Genomic DNA, 19,374 nt, shown 5'->3' on the forward strand with positions numbered 1-19,374 from the left:
TTCGGGGTCGTTACAACAAAGTACATGGCGTACAGCGATCATGACTGGATGTCTGATGTATCCGGGGTCGTTACAACAAAGTACATGGCACCCAGCGATCAGAACTGGATGTCTGATGTATCCGGGGTCGTTACAACAAAGTACATGGCCTCCAGCGATCATGACTGGATGTCTGATGTATCCGTGGTCGTCACAACAAAGTACATGGCGTCCAGCGATTTTGACTGGACTGTAGCCGCCACAACGAATTAGTGGCACCAAGGGATCGCGAAAGCCTGTCTGATGTACACATGCTCAGCATAACGAAATACTCATGGACCTTGAAATATGAGGATACCTCCTAAAAAGTGGATCTACCCAGTTCGTAACAAAGTGTGTTATTTGAGACAGTTATTACTAACGGGAAGTAGCCCGTGCCTAGTTAATAACACAGACTATCATCTCAAACACATAATTCCAGGCGATAAAGTATATAACAAGCCCATGTGTCTCCGAAAACAGATTTGTTCCACGTGAAAGGGACCAACAACAGTTCAAGCTACGTATGAGATTTTCGTGTAGAACTAGTCGCCGGAACGCTAAGTAGACTCTGCCAAGAGAACATTAAATGCCATCAATTTGTTTCAACAATGCCAAATCGTCACCAACTCTGTTCGAGTAGGTTCATCCACGCTAATAAATCATAACCTTATCCATTTATATTATGAATAATTCATCAACCATTCTATCAAAATGATCGTTATCCATCAAACTGCTCATCAGTCAACACTCGCACAGTAGTAGTGTCTAATAGCCGTTGGGTAACACAGAGGCAATGAGTTGTTAGTAATTAAAAGGCATGATCAGCACTACAACGACCTACATGTGCAATGAGCACAATAACACGAGTAATAACGTTATCTGTTCCAGCAGGAGTAAACAGAATGGGCTACTTATGCAGTTTGGGTTGAGTGAGTGAGTTTGCAATATTCAAACTATATGGCGGCGGTCTGTAAATAATCGAGTCTGGGCCAGACAATCCAGTGATAGCATGAGCAACGATCTACGCAGTTGGAACCGACGACATGTGTTAGCGAGGAGAATATAGAGGTGAAATATATGCTCATATATTACAAATATAATCAGTTCTAGACGACTTCAGAAGGATACAGATACCCACAATATGTAAAAAGATCAAATATTTTGAACGGCAAAAGAAACGCAAGTTTCGAAAAATGAAATCTCATAAAAGTAAACGTTCATTTTTATGTCCTCTGTTTGAAAACTTGAAAAAAAACCAACGTTTCTTTTGATATTCAGTATATATGCTCATGTAGGTATCTGTTCCAATAGGCATACAAAGCCTTACGTGTACAAGACTAAAAAGGTCGACATTTGCTCATGACGTAAGGAGTTCCAATTACTGTGTGAAGACATACATGTCAAATGAAAACTGATGAAAGTGCCGAATATACCTTGTTCAAAGGGGCCTCAAAAGGTACTCACACAAGGGAGTAGGTAAATATCTAAAAACCCATTATATGCTCCTGAGGGTATCCGTACCATACATGAACAACGATGCACGGTAAAATGTCAATAATATCAGTATGAAATTATATGTCCCCGGTCATAATGATACAACATATCTCAGTGTATAGTACCGAAATCTGAGAATGTTCAACTTGCAACATTTTCAAACTATTTCATAATTGGAAAAAAAACAACAAACAAATCATTTCTGTCGTGAATTTTTTTTTCTTTTGACCTTATGTCGTATGATGGTTACAAATTATATACATTCAAAGGTAGAAAGTCGCACATCAGATGAAACCTAACGTGGTCTTTGTATAGTGTGTAATGTTGTTGTTTTTTCAAGAAAGTTGTACTATTGACATTCAGCAGAGGACTGGCGCTATCGACAGTTAATATTTTTTTTTTTAATTTAATTTTCTTTTACAGTGTCTGTATGTTGCGTGAATCAATTTGACTTCAGTGTATTAATATCAAAAGACCAGAGTAGTGGTACTACTTTCACGAAAAATGAATGAGCGGCGAGAGTTACCTGAAGGCCAGAACATGGAAACCCTTTTTTGCTAACACCCGGTGTTATCAATGATATTCCGGGAGTCGCTCATATAATCTTCACGGGGTTTTGCTTTATCCAATGGAATCGGTTTCGCAGATACTCCAGACATGGTGTTCTCTTGTGCTGAGTTTAATATTTCAATCAGGGATCCGTCTGTGGCCACCATCGTACAATTAACAATCGTCAATGATGACGAACTCTGGCCACTCAGCCTGAATTGCCACATACTCTGGTACTACTTCAGTAAAGATTCGCTTAACCAATAGTTTTACGACTGCCTCATAGATCAATATTCGCTTACACAAGTTCGAACAAGTGACACAGTATCGTGTTCGTCTCATTTCGTCGTAGCTGTTTTTCAGCTTACTAACACCCATGACCAGCTTCGTACTTCGGACTTCGGGTAAATATATCTCATGACATGACTGAAATATTATTTAAAACATTCTTACTACCATGTCGTGACAAACACGTGATTCTGTGGTCCGTATATTACTTCAGTGACACTTCAGCTTGTGTATTCGATAGAACGACACCGTATAGACCATTCGCTGCCGCAAATGTCACTTCACTTAATAGACTTGAAAAATTATTTTAAAAAACGCCTGACAATAGCATTTTTTAACATTAAGTTCAGCACAACCTCTAGGTAAGGCGACCTTATGACACAGTTTGTTTGTTGATATTTTGTTTTGTTTTGATTTTTATATATATACTTTCTTGATTTTCTTGGGGTGTGTGTGTGTGGGGGGGGGGGGGGGGGGGTCCTTTACTAGAAAATGCGGACTAAAAATCTTACTTTTCCATCATTAACATCTAATGGCCACGTCCGTGTTAACTTATCACAGTAAAACTATCATGGATTTAATTCCTAAATACATTGACTACGATTTCAGAGACATTCAAACGATCACTGTACAAATTCAGTGAGTGAGTTGGGTTTTCCGCCGCTTAGCAATATCCCAGCAGTATCACGGCGGGGGACACCAGAATTGGGCTTTACACTTCCTACCAAAGTGGGGAACTCTTGCTTTTGGCGGGACGAGCGAACCCATTAACCAATATCCTATGCGACCGTCTCTTCTGCAAATTCATATTACAAATCCACTAACATTGAGGACATTATTAATCAATCAATACATTAAAGGTTAATTACGGAAGGTACGTATACATTATGTAAGCCGTAAAATACTTTTTTTTGTCGTAGTACATCATGGCAAGAAGCTGTCTTTCCGAGGAACGGAGTCCTAGCAAATAGTTCTTGTGGGCCTGGTAATATTTTGCAAGCAGCTGGTTTACAAAGTAACTGATACTAGTCATGGAATCGTATCGGAATATTTAAAAAAATGGTATAAAAAGAAAAGTGATGCGAAGAGTAGACGGAACAAATGAATAATGTGTTCTAGTTTAACGCACTTATTTTTATAACGTCACTGATGCTGCAGTTAAAGTTACTGAGAATTTGGAAAAATACGATCAACCACATTTCATTCTGCCTTTACCGACTTCGGGGTTTGTAATAAAAAGTGAATAATGTTTTAGCTTGACATAGAAAACACGTTACTTACAGATAACTGGTACACTAAGAATTAGCTTGCCACGCTGTAAATTGTTGTTTATACGCCGAACATGCAGATCCTGGCACCTTAATCGCAATGAGAATATAGTACAGGTTCATACGTTCTCGGTGTCTTGGACATGAACGTAACCAGGGCAAGATCGGGATACATTATACGTAATGCACACATTAATACTTCTAAACAAAAGCGACTCAGGTCAGATCCTTTGACTAAACCATACTAAGGACAAAGTTTAAATGCCATATCGATCACACATCCTAATGGCGTTCTCCAAGTCTCTAAACCACTCCTCTGCGTAACAGGTCTAACAGGTGCCTTACATCAGGCCCGTATTGTACTCGATGATTGAATGAATCTGCAATTTAGTTCATACATCAATACCTGCGTTGCCATGCTTCTTCTTCAAGTATTTATAGCGTATTAGCTATTCTATTGCGCTTACGACCAATTCTGCGACCAGTTGCTTCCACGCACACAAGCCAATGGACGCTGGCTATCGACGTCCACTTCCCACCCCTGTCTGACCGCCGAACGGCTGTCGATATACACATGTATCGATCACAGAGCCAGGTGCCTCGCGCTATCCGTGTGAGGATTCAGCGCCAGCCTGGGTATGCGAGTGCGCTCCATCCTCCAATCCTACCAACACTGGCTGGCTGGCCGCTGCCTTCATCGGCTGCGACTCGTCAATGAGCAACAACCGGATATATTGGCAGTTGAGGAGCGAGTTCTACTACAGCCGGCACTACTGTTACGTCGCTCGGAACTTAACGATTGTATAAAGATCCTTGCCTAAGGAGGATGGTTTTAGGAAAACGTATTGACGTCTCTTGACAAGAAAGTTTGTTTGAGTTATAAACTTTCGTCAAGCGATGACTACAGGCGCTATACTCGCTACCTCTGATGTTTCTTCATTTGGGTGCGGTTCACGAGCGACGACGTCATCGACGACGCGAGGACGGTGCCAACCGAGGTGACACCCCTGGATGAAATGTTCGCTATCTTGATGTTACTATCCGCGAATCTTCTCACGGATACTTCAGCTGAAATTTGGAACTCAGCCTCTCAGGTGGCTGTGGTGGTGGTGTGTGACGCTACCACCTCAACCCACTGTGCCAACAGCGTCGATCTCCTGGACAGCACCGTGGGCTTTCTCAGACAGGGTTGCGAATACAGTCTCAACGGATCACTGTACGTTAAAGATCGGTTGGTTCCACAGGATTTACCCGACTTGGAAGCGTACATCATCACTACCAGAGCTTCTTTTGTGTTGGCGTTTGGGGCCACTGAAACTATCCAAGCAGTATCTGTGTTAGCAAAGGGTCTGGGTCTACCACTGCTGGGTTACATCACGGCTGGCGATAAAAGAGGGGTAAGCATCGTTTCTTTAAAACATATTTTACATAGAAAACATTTTTTCAGGTGCCAAACGGTCCTCATAAGCATGGTCAGTGTTATGAAATGGAACAAACAGATGAAATAATTTGCCTGATATAATCATTTCACCTACGTTCTTTTCCTTGCACTTGAAATCATTTTAAAAAATCATTTCTCAACAAGATGCAGCATTTGGGGATATACAGATCTCCTAAACCCTATGGCAATATCGTAATTTATTCCATGCGGTTAAAACGTGGCAAGCTACTAAAGTACACTATACATTGGACAGACGACTGTGATAAGCGTGACGGCTAAAAGTCCAGTTCCTCACAGACGTTCCCAAAACACGTTGTCGGAAGGGGCATTGTTTGTGGAACAGTACACGCTAGGCCTAACGAGGTGCTGTCTGTTTGGGGCCTTGACTGGCCTCACAATCATTCTAATGTACCTATTGTACACAGCTGTTTCCCGAGGCAAACAATATCAACCTTAGTTAATGCTTTGACAATACGTGATGCTCTCACACCATCACGGAGTAACAGGCGGTGCAAACACTCGTGTTATTCTAGTTTTATGACACAAACATTTATTAGGTATATAGGTGATGAGAGACAAATATGGCGTTATTTTAATATAGACGTCTTGTAATGAGAATATGCCTTTCAATTCAGTATCATCATCAGCAGCAGCAGCAGCTGCAGCATTTTGGTGGTGGTCGTCGTCAACTGCATCCGTATCCGCGTCAGTGTCCGCGTCCGCGTCATCATGACCATGTGCTGATTTTTCGTTTCATTTTATGCATTTATATTTACAGGGTTGGTTGCAGTTAACTGTTTAATATTTATCATACTTCTCCTTAAAAAGTTATAATATTACAATCCCGAAGCGATTAACAGTGACCTCAATGAAACAGTCATCCAAAGTCGATAGTCATTCATACCATTAATATAATTATTCAATTTCACCGAGAAAGACGTTTAATTTTCTTGTTCTAAAATAGAGTAAAATGCATAGGTTGTCTTCATATGTCTGGTTTCACAAAGCGACCTTAACTCTGATAATTAAACTAAGTTCACACCCAACAGATGGCAGCGCTAAGATCGCTTTGTGAAATGAGCCCATTGAACAGGTTCCTGTATGTCACTGCATGACACCCTGTAACTGAACACCTGTCATAAACAGAAGCAAATCCATTTTGGCCATGCGTATTGCCTATTAACAACGGAAATAACAGATTTATAATGTGGTATCAAAAAGAAAAATATATTTATTAGAGAAATAAGACCAAAACTAGAGAAAACATGCGTAAGCCCAAACGAACTAAAACACGCTACAGCATGTATTCAAACGGGCCGCGTGATTTATTTGAAACAGTGTATACTTGAAAAATCGATTTAAAAGCGCAATGTGATATTTGTTAACAAAGTACAAAAAATGATAATGAAAAATAGTATGATTGTTATCATCCCACCGATGGCTCCTTGTGCATAACAAAGCAAATGATATATAGATGTTATTTCACTGATCCAATGTTCCCATGTATCTTCACAGCTGTCAGGAGTAATGTATCGTTATACAACACCGTATCATTACTTCCCTATCGTTCCTAATATCCTTACATGTAAATTATATTTTTCGTAGATGGTTAGATGGCTTAAGCCAACGGCCAAATTAATTGGAAAGTTGTAGTTTTAAAAACATGTTTCTGCATCACAAGGAGAGCCAAAAATCGATTTATTTCTATTCCCCAAAAGTCTTTATTCCTTGATGCTCATTGTGGAACATGTGGGTTCTAATTACTAGTAATCGTACGTCCTGTCGAATCTTTATACCGATATTTTATGCGTCGTTATAAACGTTTTGAGGAGTTCCAATGTCCTTCAGACGACTTTGCTGCGTCTGTCATGAAAAATGATACTTTATGACTCTGTGTGTATGATATCATTACAAAATGATATCAATACAGCATGATGTCAATACAACGCTATTCCAAATCATTGGAACATTGTTGAATGCCGCGTTAAACGACAAAGCAAGCCACAAATCAAACGTCATATATTTACTGCAATGTTCTGGACTTCATTATATTATTAAGGAAGGGTCCCGTGAAGGTCACGGGGTGGTGGAATAGGCCTTCAGCACCCCATGCTTCCCATAAAAGACGACTATGCTTGTCGTAAGAGGCAACTAAAGGGATCGCGTGGTCAGGTTCACTGATAGATGTTGACAGATGTCATCGGTTCCCAGGTGCGCAGATCGATGCTCATGTTGTTGATCACTGGATTGTCCGGTCCAGACTCGATTATTTACAGACCGCCGTCATATAGCTGGAATATTTCTGAGTGCAGTGTAAAACTCAAATCAGTCACTCACTCATTAAGGAAGGTCAAACATAAATTAGAAGATGTCAAGACATTAATCGCGATGAGACGCCATGTCATGCGGATATTACCTGATGTCAAACACGTGACTCGTGCATTACACGGTCCTAATGGCTTTAATAATTTGTACACGACATTATAATAAGTGGTGTCAAACATATATTACATGACAAAAACAACGATCTAACATGATCCTGTTGGACGTCATTACAACGTGAAGTAAGGTCAAACAGATCCAGAATGAATTACATGATATCCAAACAATGATTCTGCAAGACTATTTCATTATGATGATAACGCAAATTAAAAGACTTTATCAAAATATGATCTGGCAAACTACCATTAGCACTAAATCGATACATGCCATGGCGTCACAGATTTATGCATGACATCAAGCACTGGTCCACCGTCAGTCAAACCGTTATTTATGATAGCACTGGGATTAAACGACAAACAACGTTCAACAAATGGGATGATTAGAACGGAACAGTTTCACTGCATACGTGCAGTACGTCTGTGTGTTGATTGCTGTTGCCATAGTGATGCGATGAGGAGACCTGACAATGTTTAGCCTTGGATATTTTACGACACTCATATCGTTATACGTGCGCGTCATTCTAACGCGCAGATACAGGAAGTGGAGGAACGGTTATAAATACTAATGCGGTTATATACCACAGGTTCTGTGCCTTAATAGATCTCAGTCATGTGACACAAGGCAGACTCAGTGGCATCAATCACTCTCGTCTTACGCCACTGGAATGAATTGTGAAATAAAACTGTCATTTCCAGATTGAGTTAAGTGGTTTAAGTTTGCAAGTACAGCGTGTGTTGATTGTATGTTGACGCTGCAATGAATGCAGTTAACACTGGTGTTAATCGTCGCGAACGTGTAATCTGACGCTCACGTGGACACGTAAGACGTCATGAAGACATTAATCACACCTCGGTACTTAAAGCATGATGTATGGCGTCTCAAATAGTCGTCTCTTACACAAACCCTACACACTTGTCAGTGACGTGTGCAAACACACTTGTCAGTGACGTTTGTAAACATGTCAAAACTAAAAACATCTGTGTAAATGCTTAATTCAATGACAAGTGAAGGGTGACATGTCAGTTTCTCTTTGTTAACAAACCTGGACAAACTAATACTTTTTGTCTACAGGTAACCGAAGGGGTGTATTGGTGGAAAGGTGATATCCAAGAAATGCATTATACGGTAGGAAGCTAAATAGGGAGAATACCGTAAGGAGTTGTAAGATAGAATAGTGAGTAAGTGAGTTAGAATTTATCGTCACATCGGCAATATTGGAGCCATATCATGACGAGAACAATTTAATTTAATTCACAGTTTTAAAATCAATACACTGAAAACGTAAAAAACCGTCATCGAAGGACAGTAAATATACTTGGCTATCACAGATATGAACATAAAAATAGCATTGAAAGCTTACGATACAAAACACGGCTTAGAGACCGCCAACAACCGAAGGCAGATTACCATAACAGGGTCCATGAGGACTTACAGTACCTTTGCTACCTGCATGGACCCTGGATATATACCATCCCTTCAGCCATTGGCAGTTATACTGAAAATTAGCCATTATTAAAAACAACAAAGATACTACGATTAAAAGTTTTGCCGTGCTAAATTTACATAGAATGTTTTGGGACTAGTTGAGGACTATAATTTTACAATACTTCAACCCCCTTTGAGGGTACAGCCACTAACAGTCTTAGTTACTAATCTAGACTACCAATAATAAAACATTTAATTATTTACAAGTCATTCAACAAATCTAATTCTTTTAAAAATGCAATGATTAAATGAGCACTTGCATTACTAAAAAGATCCTTCATAGTTCGTGATTGAAAATAGCTATCCCTTGTGATGGAATATTCAACACAGTCAAGCAAAATGTGCAGTAGGAAGTAGGGAGAATACCTTAAAGAGTTGTAGGATAGAATATCTTAAGCTGATATAGTTTAGAGTAGGTTACCTTCCGGCGATGCAATTCTATGACAGGGTACCTTAAAGAGTTGTAGGAAAGAAGATCTTGGGCTGATGTATTGTTAAGTAGGTTACCTTCATGCGATGCATTCACTGGCAGAGTACCTTAAGGTTTGTAGGAAAGGATACTTGGGCTGATACTGTAAAGTAGGTTACCTTCAGGCGATGCATTCTATGGCAACGTACCTTAAACAGATGCATTGTAGGATAGTGTATTGTTCAGTAGGTTACCTTCATGCGATGCATTCACTGGAAGGGTACCTCAAGGAGATAAATGATTGGATGAGTACCATAGGAGTATGTACTGTAGAGTAGGTTACCTTAAGGACATGGACTAGGGGGTGAGTACCTACGGAAAGGCCTTGTGTCCGAGGAAACTGGCGAACCATGGACTTCTTTGAGGTCCTATCCATCTTAGGGTATTGGTTGGAAAATATTTGTTCAGTATCTTTCATATGTCTACTTATGTGGAAGATCCTTGTTATCGAACGACCATGTGAACGCTAAGAGCATTCATTACCTGTCACTCATTACCTCGTCACTCATTGTGTCTTTTAGCTCTTTAAGTCACATTTCGTTCCGTGGCTGGTGGTATTATCTATAAATGTTTATTAGAAAAATACGGGAACGCAATGGGAGATTTTCCGTGATTCTTCTCCGTCGAGGTCTGTACTCGACGATTCCTGCGCGCTGCCGCTGCGAAATACACCACAGTCCCTGCTACTCATCAAATGTCGACGAAGCTGGAAGGTTTCCATTTCTCTATTTTTCGGGCAAGTTGAATATTGACACAGTGAGAGGCATATTTCTTTCATTGACTCCCCTCTCCGATCCATGTAAATCAAGGGAGCTGTCCCAATCACTAATAATCAGACTATCTCAAGTAGCCCTATGCCTTATGGGCCGCAGTCTCGGTGACTAACAAAGTCTATAATTGGCGATTAGACAAAACAGAAAATTGCAAGAAGATCTAATAAGCCTGTCATAGATCGATCTCTCATCTCAAACCGGTCCCAGAAACTATATCGAAGAATCCGGCTTAAAAGTAGTCCTTCCTGTCCCACGGCTTGAGGGCGATTGAGAATTGAGGTTTTGGACATACTCATTGCTTGGCTGGATGGGATGGGTGTTTGAAAAGAAGACCCCCTCTAGTGTAGCCGCTCTGTGGATCATGCGGAGAACATGTTCTCCTTCTCGTACTCCATTATACTTCTGCACATTCTATGATGAATCTTGCAATGACGTCGGTCCACTGTGCTTAATACACACGGGCATAGATCTCTCTGAACAAAATAGATCTAGCCCGAGGTGGGGACCAGTTTACAAAATATAGTTTCAAGAATGTGTCTAAAATTGGATTGCTGGGTTTGGATAGGCCTAGGGGAGCTGTTAGCCAGTGGAGGAGCAGGCAACGAGAAGGGCTCTCAGAAAATCTCGATAATGGGGAAAAGACTAATTTCGGATGGGATACGGCGCCTTCGTTACACTGCTGACGTCGGGAATATTAAAAGCGACATTTCTACACCGCCTTAAATCTCTCAGTAGTGACAGCCATGGCTTAGGGTTGTGCGATAATCTTCCCAGTGTGTGTCATCTCGATGTAACGCGCGACATCCCTGCTGGCAATTTTGTCGGATTTCCATCTGCTTGACAGTATGAAACGATATCTTAATCTCATATGGGATCTCATGTGATCTCACTTCGTGCACTCAGATGTGATATGTAATTTCAATAAAGTACGATTTAAATAGATCGGTTGTCAGTTATTGAACCGGAAAATGCAAGCTGACAAAATGTAAGAAATTCAAAATTACCATGTCACATACACAAATACCTTATAATCCATGACTGATTTTTGGAGACACCAAACATACATTAGTTCTCAGTGAGTACGTGACATAGATATGGCCACAGCACTGGTACACATTATGAGATAATGACATAAAACACACAGAGCGCACACAGTACACATACAGTACACATACCTTACACACAGAGTACATTTACAGAACACATACAGAATACAACGGTACATCACATACAGAACAAATTATATTTATGACATCACGTTCACGAACTGCAATCCTAGATTTACACAAGTCTCTAAGGTAATAGTTAATAGTTTAAATGATGATTTCTAAAACATATAAATATTTTAACAGACTGATGAGACCACTTATCTTAAAGAATGGAATTATCATTCAAGCGTTGGTTCTGCATTCAGTTCGGCCTTGGAGCAAGGATGTGTTAGTCCTTCTGTATCAAATACCTTACGTTCCCCCTTGGCCAAGATCATTTGCCATCATGTGTACCAGTTCCTTTCTTGAGATGTTGTTTAAGTGGTAATGCTGTACATCCACACACTACACATATACTCAGCAATACACATACGTTGAAACACAACATCATGAAATAAATATTTTTACTTTATGAACATTATGTTTTGTACCATAACCATTAATTCACGCTGGTCGGGTGTAGAGGATTACAGCGTGCGCACAAATTGCATTCAGGTTTGTCCTTTCCACAAATGCTGAGCTAGAAATATACTACTCAACAGAATATAACGAGAAGACAGTTCGTCTAAAATGCAATGACCTTTCAACTACTGTATATGTGAGAAATTGAATGGTCTCCAACTTCTGTTCAGTGGCCTTAACAAACATTCCACCGAAACACTCGAGCGAAACTCCCGCACAATGTACTAGTGTCATCAAAAGTATAAAACCGAAGCTCTGACCTTATTTTCACTTTATAATCACAAAGGCAATATAGTTCCAACTATGAAATGGCAACAAAGACGGGAATTAGATATAATCCCATCACACGGAGATTGCTTATAATCTTTGAAAATACGGGCACATACTCGGTAGCAGGGCTTAGTGTCCTTCTGGCGTTGTACGAACACACTTGTCCAACATCCCACTCTCTGTACGTTCCAGACGTTTTACATTAAGCTTGCGTCCATTTTAGGCTAAAGATGGTGTTACTGAGTCATTGACCATAATGTTACTCCAGTACTTAAGTGCTTGCACGTCGGACCCTTCATAAGACTGATAACCGGGGCTTGTGTTTGTATCCGGGTATCTAAGGGGGATAGCTGCCTGCTCTTAGCTGGTGATGACGAGAATGGCCACAGACATGTTTTACACCTGGCTATGTTTTGAACTAACTAAATTATTCCACGTAGCTTTAGCCTTAATGGTATGGTTGTACACACCACACACCACATGTACACGGTCCACTGTACACGTGAAAGGCGCACAAGATTGCTCTGAGGATATGGGTTTTGTTAATTAAAATGTAACTGTTACATTACTTATCATTTTGTTTCACAAAAGTTTATATTGCTTGGTGTTGATTTGAACTCGCATCTTGAAATTTGGCTATGTACGTTTACCTGTCAACAGTAAGCGGGACTTACCTCCTCTCTGTTGTTTTGCTTCCGGCGGAATTTGGCGTAGAATTTGTTAGAAATATCTAGAACTGAATAATAGGTATATATGCATGAGGGATTGTTGCGGAGATGTACGGGGACTATTGACGCTTTGGGTTTACGGTGTTCTGTCTGCTAACATCGACGTTTTACCACGCAAGAGATCTATCACTCGTCCAAGTTGGACTTTCACATCACACATTACACGTCACGTATCACACATCACACATCATTGACCACAACGTTCCACGCTGACGTCACACGTCAAACTTCACGGCACAAAACACACCCACATATCATCTGCCTTGTATCCCAGTTCAAACACATCAAACATAAAAGAAAATATTTACGTGATACGACACGCGTCATTCGTTGCCCTTCACAAATCACCAAATGATGATAATATTACATACTTAATTTATAAGGGGTATCAGACGAGAATAAAAAGGAGATGTATTCTATTAATATTAGATGATATACTATCAAATCGTCTAAATAATCTGATCTTATGACCTGCATGGTGTACTGGGAACCTGGTCAGTCTCGAAGTTACAAAGAGAGTTTGATGAGAAGGCTGTGTCAACGTGGTGTAGTCTGTTATTTAATTGCTATAGGCAAACAGCTAAACTGAAACATACTGTATATACAACCAGAAAAAACGGCCACTGACCTACAGCACTAGCGGGGAGCCAAAACTATGTCACCGACAAAATCAGATGTGTCATCTTGAGTTTCCGTGCAAAATCTCATAGAAAATGTCAGTAATATTAACTTCTTCTGTCCCTCTGTGACCCGACCCCATCCATTCAGGGATCCGTTACACAACAAAGCTTGTGCTAGGAAGCTATTATTGATGAGGTCAATCACAACGATTATTCATCACTGCCGATAACACCCACCTGGTGCACTTGCGCCATGTTCTCCAGGCCTGATTGGCTCTTTGATAGCATTATGGCCGTTTCTCAATAGAGGGAAGCACTGATTATTTCACAATTTCCTCATTATGGAAAACGTATGACCCTGAATGAATAGCAGCGAGTATAAGTATCAGGTATACTATTGACGATGTGATAATACTGTCACACACTAACCTGTATTATTGAGTTTTAGGTTGATAACATGGCGGTGTATGCATATTTACAAATAAATTCTCTTTTTCTCTCTCTCACTCTCTCTCTGTCGCGCGCACACACACACACACACACTAGAAAGAGAGAGTATGTGTGTGAGTGCAGTATGCGAAACAGGAGAGAGTGGTACATTTACAAAATAACCCCATGAACATTCATTGGCCAGTCACTGTGGAGATTTACTGGCCCGAGTGGATTTTTACTAGCCACTGGTTTGCGGGCCAGTGGTTATTTCACACGCTGTGTGCGTGTGCCTGTGTGTTCACTGTTCAAGTATCAGCTGTGCATATACAAGATTTTCCGGGGTTTTCCGGACACCGAATAATAAGTCCTACGTTTCACAAATGAAGTTGGCCCAGATACATGTATGTCATATTGTCAGTCCCATAGCACGTCAAACTGAAATGCTGTTTGAGTTTATTCAACACAACTGTAGGCTGATTTCCTGTACATCTCATAGCAGAGTTTGTGGTGCCAATGGTTTCTTTCTTCAAATCAAATTCTGGAATCGACGCTAAAGGCTTCTGTGTATTGCAATGAAAAGACTTCAGTAAGATTAAGAGAAATGAAAGGAAGCGTGTGATCTGTTTGGCCACACCATGGACACCTTGATTCCCCAATATACCTGTTACAGCATTGCAGGTGTTTCTTTTCAGAACCATCTGACCAATGGATCCAATAACACCGAAACAACCGACAACTACATGCATAATCCGTTTCACGTCAACATCCATACATACGTGGTAAAGACATCTTCGACCACAACTATTATTGTCAATGTTTGGCCTTTGCCCTGTCAGTGAACGCTTGGTCAGTTCCTGTTGCTGATGCCAATAAGTATTAGGACAGGTTGAGGTCCATATAACCTCGGAGGAAATGGATACGAAGATCTTTCTTGGATTCTCCATGCTTCTCATTTCTTGTCACACAGTTGTATACATGACTGTTTTTATTGTAGTCACCACTTGCCTCATAACGATGTTTATCCATACACCACCGAAACATCGCCCTCACTGTAATATAGCAGCTGTTCATCCATAGAGTTATCCTTCCAACATGCTCCAACGTTTCAATGTTCCTCATCATACCAACTTCTAATCTGCCACTTAAAGAAGGTCTTCGAAAATGTTGACTTAAACGTGTTGGCCAATGTCCGTGATAATGCAACACTTCACAATGCATTCTGTGAAGCTCTAAAGGTTAACCCGTTGCGTTCAGGGTGCATAGTTAAGGCATGTGTTTATTTCGATAAAGACAGTAATTACGTAAACGAGACAAACATGTGCTGAATGATTATAGTCCTCTCAAGTACATTAAGAATATGTTGTTGTTTGGGAAAGAAGATATCTTGTTCCTTTAAAACAACTTGCAATTCCTTCTGTCAATAATGGGAGTTAGAGCCCAAGCTAATGCATTTTAATTCTTGAAATCTGTTTTGTATCGATTAACTTAACTTGAGAAACAACGCTGTACTATTGCATTTACTCCCAGACGGTAAATAGATCCTTCTGGTCTCGGGGGAGCTGTTGTATCTCCAGCAGACACACGACGAGACCATCATTGAAATGGGCAGGATATAGCATTCATTGAGCTCATGTAAGTTTATATCAATTGATGATTGGCTTCGAAATACGACCAGTGTGTTCAATATCAGTTTCGATCAGTCCCAGGATCAATCGTCCATTATGTTCAATTTCAATGTAAGCACTCAATTAGTTTTAAATCAGATTACCTTCAAACGTTACTCAATAATACATGCCTTGCGTTGATCGCGTTAAGCCACAAGATTGTCAGAGATTGATCACGGTTCTTCTTGCAGTGTCTATCTACAGTCGCTGTAATTGTCCTAAAGTCATTATGTGGTGTGATTGTCCCCAAAGGGGCACCTGCTGTTGCCTACTTGAATAACCTCTTGCCCCATGATCAAGGCCTGTCTCTTGAGGTCAGCCAGTTGTCCAGACAGGGCGGACTGATTTATCACAGGCTTTCTCCATAAAATTTTCTCAACTCAGATAGAATTAAGGTCCTGTTGTCTATATGGAAGGAAGCCCTTGGTCTCAGAAAACCCGGACCCTAATACAAATGTGCTAACACTGAATTTTCCTGGAATCTGATCATTTAGTCAGTGGAATATGCTTGCTATGGTCAATATCAGATAGATATTTTGATTGCAAGAGTTTGACCTTTTTATTTTATTTTTTCAAAACAAACAACATGCACAGTGTTTCTTGTGTTACGGAAATGTTACCAGAAGTTAATGGTCATGCATTCGGAGAAAGTTTGTCTATGGGGATGGTTATTCCTATCTACTGAGAATCCTCGTCACTATATGATTGGAATACTGCCGATGGGACGTAAAGCAAATCTAAGTTCAACTTTTCGCTGTAGAGTAAATGTCTTCATACAACGCTGTAGAGTAAATGTTTCTCCAAAGAAGGTCGACACGTTACATGGGCGTTGTCCAAACAAGGTGTCCCCCCCTACATGTTATGGTGTTTCCTCAAGGTTGGCGTTTGAAAACAATCATACAAATAAAACAACAAGGAGGGGGTTCTCTATTTTAAAGATGACTAACAGCAGATAACTGTAATAGATGCAGTTAGATGCACGTTCTATTCAAAATATACCTTTGCCAGTATCTGTTCCGTCGTGAATCATGATTCGATTTGTTTCAGTTGTATTAATTCCATTTAGTCGTAATTCAACCAAGTAATCGCCGAACTTGGCATGACTGCGTGTACATTCCCTGGTTCAATCAGTAAATCAAAGACATCAGTTCCCATCCCATGTGCACATGAATTAATTGGAATCTTTCTTCAGGCCGTTTTCGTGGATTGGGGTTTAAATAGTGTAATATTTCGGAATATCTTCTGAATGTCTCCAATTAGTATTTGTAATCTCAGTTACATCTGTATGAAACATTACATTTTTTTCATTTTAGATATATGATGGACGAGTAAACAACTTCACATAAAGTTACATTATGGATAACGTGTATTATGGTTACGCTTGCATCAAGTTACAATTAATTGGTATAAATGAACACATATATTTACTCATATTGTACATTTACAAAGGCGGAGGTCTCGTTAATCATGAAAAAGCCGTAAAGAAAAACACCAATCTTGCACTCAACCGTTGCCGTCTTGCCCGCATTCATTAATCCAATTACTGAAGCGAATGCGTGGGTTTCTTGTGTAATGTCTGTTATTCAACGAATGGTGAGAATGTTGAATGAAGTAAGAAAAACGAACATTACTGACCTAAATACCTTCTTGTATCCCACTTGCACTCATTGGGAGGAAAGTTTCCAAAACTATTCAACAACTGATGATCACAGCCGGATGGGGATATTTCTGATTAAATACAACCATTCTTTCAGGTTTTCCTTTTATACAGGGAGTCAAAGTAATTGTCTGTAATTTTACACCTTCATAGTTTGTAGTTGCATTGGAACCAAGGAACCAGTGCTAACTGCATGTAATGACAGTGTTTACTGTGAATCGGTTCTGGCAGGAAAGGCATACTGTTCCATTAAGAGTAAAGCATTAGCAAACGAAACGTAAACGGTTACAGTGCGTTATTGAAACGAGAATTTGTTTTGTTTACAGTACCAAGTGAGTGTGTGAATGGTGTTTTACGTCGCATTAGCGTCATAATATCGTGGCAGATTATAGATATAGATTGGATTTATGTTCTCATGTGTTGAACCACAATCATACCCCCATTTCAGGACTATCGTTGCAAAGAAGGGAATGGTTGTAAACAGCCTATTCTCAGTGAGTTTCAGGTTTGATCAACATTTTTAAAGTTCATCGATATAGAATACGAAGACTTAACAGATCATTTAGAAAATAGGGAAAGAGAAACTGCTGTATAAGGTTTCCTCATGATTAACACGAGCCAAGTACGATTACTGGTACTTTCTCAAAGATAAAACGCATACCAATTTCCGACGTTATATTACCTCCCTAATCATAGACTTTGGCGATCTTTCACAATAAAAAGAGCATGGATCGTTACAAGTTCTTGAAGTCGTAAGCGAATATTTCATCATTAGCTTGTGGTTTTCAGCAGTAATGTAAGATGTGCAGAGTCCTGTTAAGACGTACATAGCTATTTCTTTCTGGTGTTTAAAGTTTAGAGGGGATCTAGTCAGAGAACGGAATATCAAAGTTTAACACATTAAATGATGGTATTTATGGTTTCCTAACTGGTTCTCGCCCTTGGTCGGATACATCAAGGACTCAACAGTTATTCAGTATTCAGACTACGAGTGCTTGTATAATTAACAGTTAACAGATCAAACTGATTAATAGAGATATCAAGTGTCAAATTAATAACTCTCTCTCTCTCTCTGTTTGTCTCTCTCTCTCTGTCTCTCTCTCTCTGTCTCTCTCTGTCTCTCTCTCCCTGTCTCTCTCTCTGTTTGTCTCTCTCTGTCTCTCTCTCTCTCTCTCCCTCTCTCTCTCTCTCTCACACACACACACACGTGGAATAGGTGTGATATCTCTAGAATAGGGTGCGAGTTATCCGACATTTCAATACAAGTGGCATTTCGATGTACAGTTTATACCTTCAGTCTCATGGGATGTCTCAACTGGAAATCACACCGTCTACATATATTATGTCGACTTATCTGGAATTCCCTTCTATCAGTGTGCCTATGTAGAGCCATGATTCCGACAGGGCATTTATTGCCATCATGATGTTACACCGTTCCAGATAATATATCGCGTTGCACATCTGTGTTAACGATGCTTGACTATCTATTACGCTTAAGATTATAAACTTCTCTGTCTGCAATTCCAATGCCTCCAAGATCAGAACGACTATCTGTAGAGCTAAATGTGTGCCGCTATATACATATCAAGCTTATACATGGAATCCCGGTACTGTCGATTTAATCATTGCAGTTGAATGACCTCACTGTTCCCTCACACATAATGGTGTGGGTTTCATGCTTCAGTGATGTTTAGGTCGCAAATAATGACTGTGGGGAGTCATTTAGGCGGTGTTGGTGTAGGCGGTGTAGGCGGATGTTGGCATCACTTGGGATCATATCTATATATAATACAATTGTCATAAATCAAATTAACCACCGAATCGCTGGTTTATCAGTGAGGTAGGATTCTCAATGTAAAGAGACACGGCAATGTTTCAGCCATATTTGCAACTTAAACAAGCTATAGATCTATAACGATTAAAAATTAAATTATGAACATCTGTCAACGAAGTGCAGTAAAACAACTAGATTATCACAGATAGATATTTAAAACTAGCAATTATATCTAAAACAGTTTAACTATAGAGGACGATACACCATAAAACGGGTACCGGTACCGTTATAGATCGCCAGCAACTGAAAGTAGACCACCATGGGGACTT

At 40.0% G+C, this 19,374-nt stretch overlaps 1 protein-coding gene across 1 annotated transcript in view; it reads left to right on the top strand.

The window, feature by feature from the left end:
* Positions 1-4,636: 4,636 nt before the first annotated feature.
* LOC137290913 (glutamate receptor ionotropic, NMDA 3A-like) overlaps positions 4,637-19,374 on the top strand; it is a 93,164-nt gene continuing 78,426 nt past the window's right edge. The window contains exon 1 of the mRNA XM_067822116.1: positions 4,637-5,017. Within this exon, the coding sequence (XP_067678217.1) occupies positions 4,637-5,017 (381 nt within the window). The remainder of the gene's footprint in view (positions 5,018-19,374) is intronic.

This window comes from Haliotis asinina, chromosome 7, assembly GCF_037392515.1.
Source record: "Haliotis asinina isolate JCU_RB_2024 chromosome 7, JCU_Hal_asi_v2, whole genome shotgun sequence".
Classification (NCBI taxonomy): domain Eukaryota; kingdom Metazoa; phylum Mollusca; class Gastropoda; order Lepetellida; family Haliotidae; genus Haliotis; species Haliotis asinina.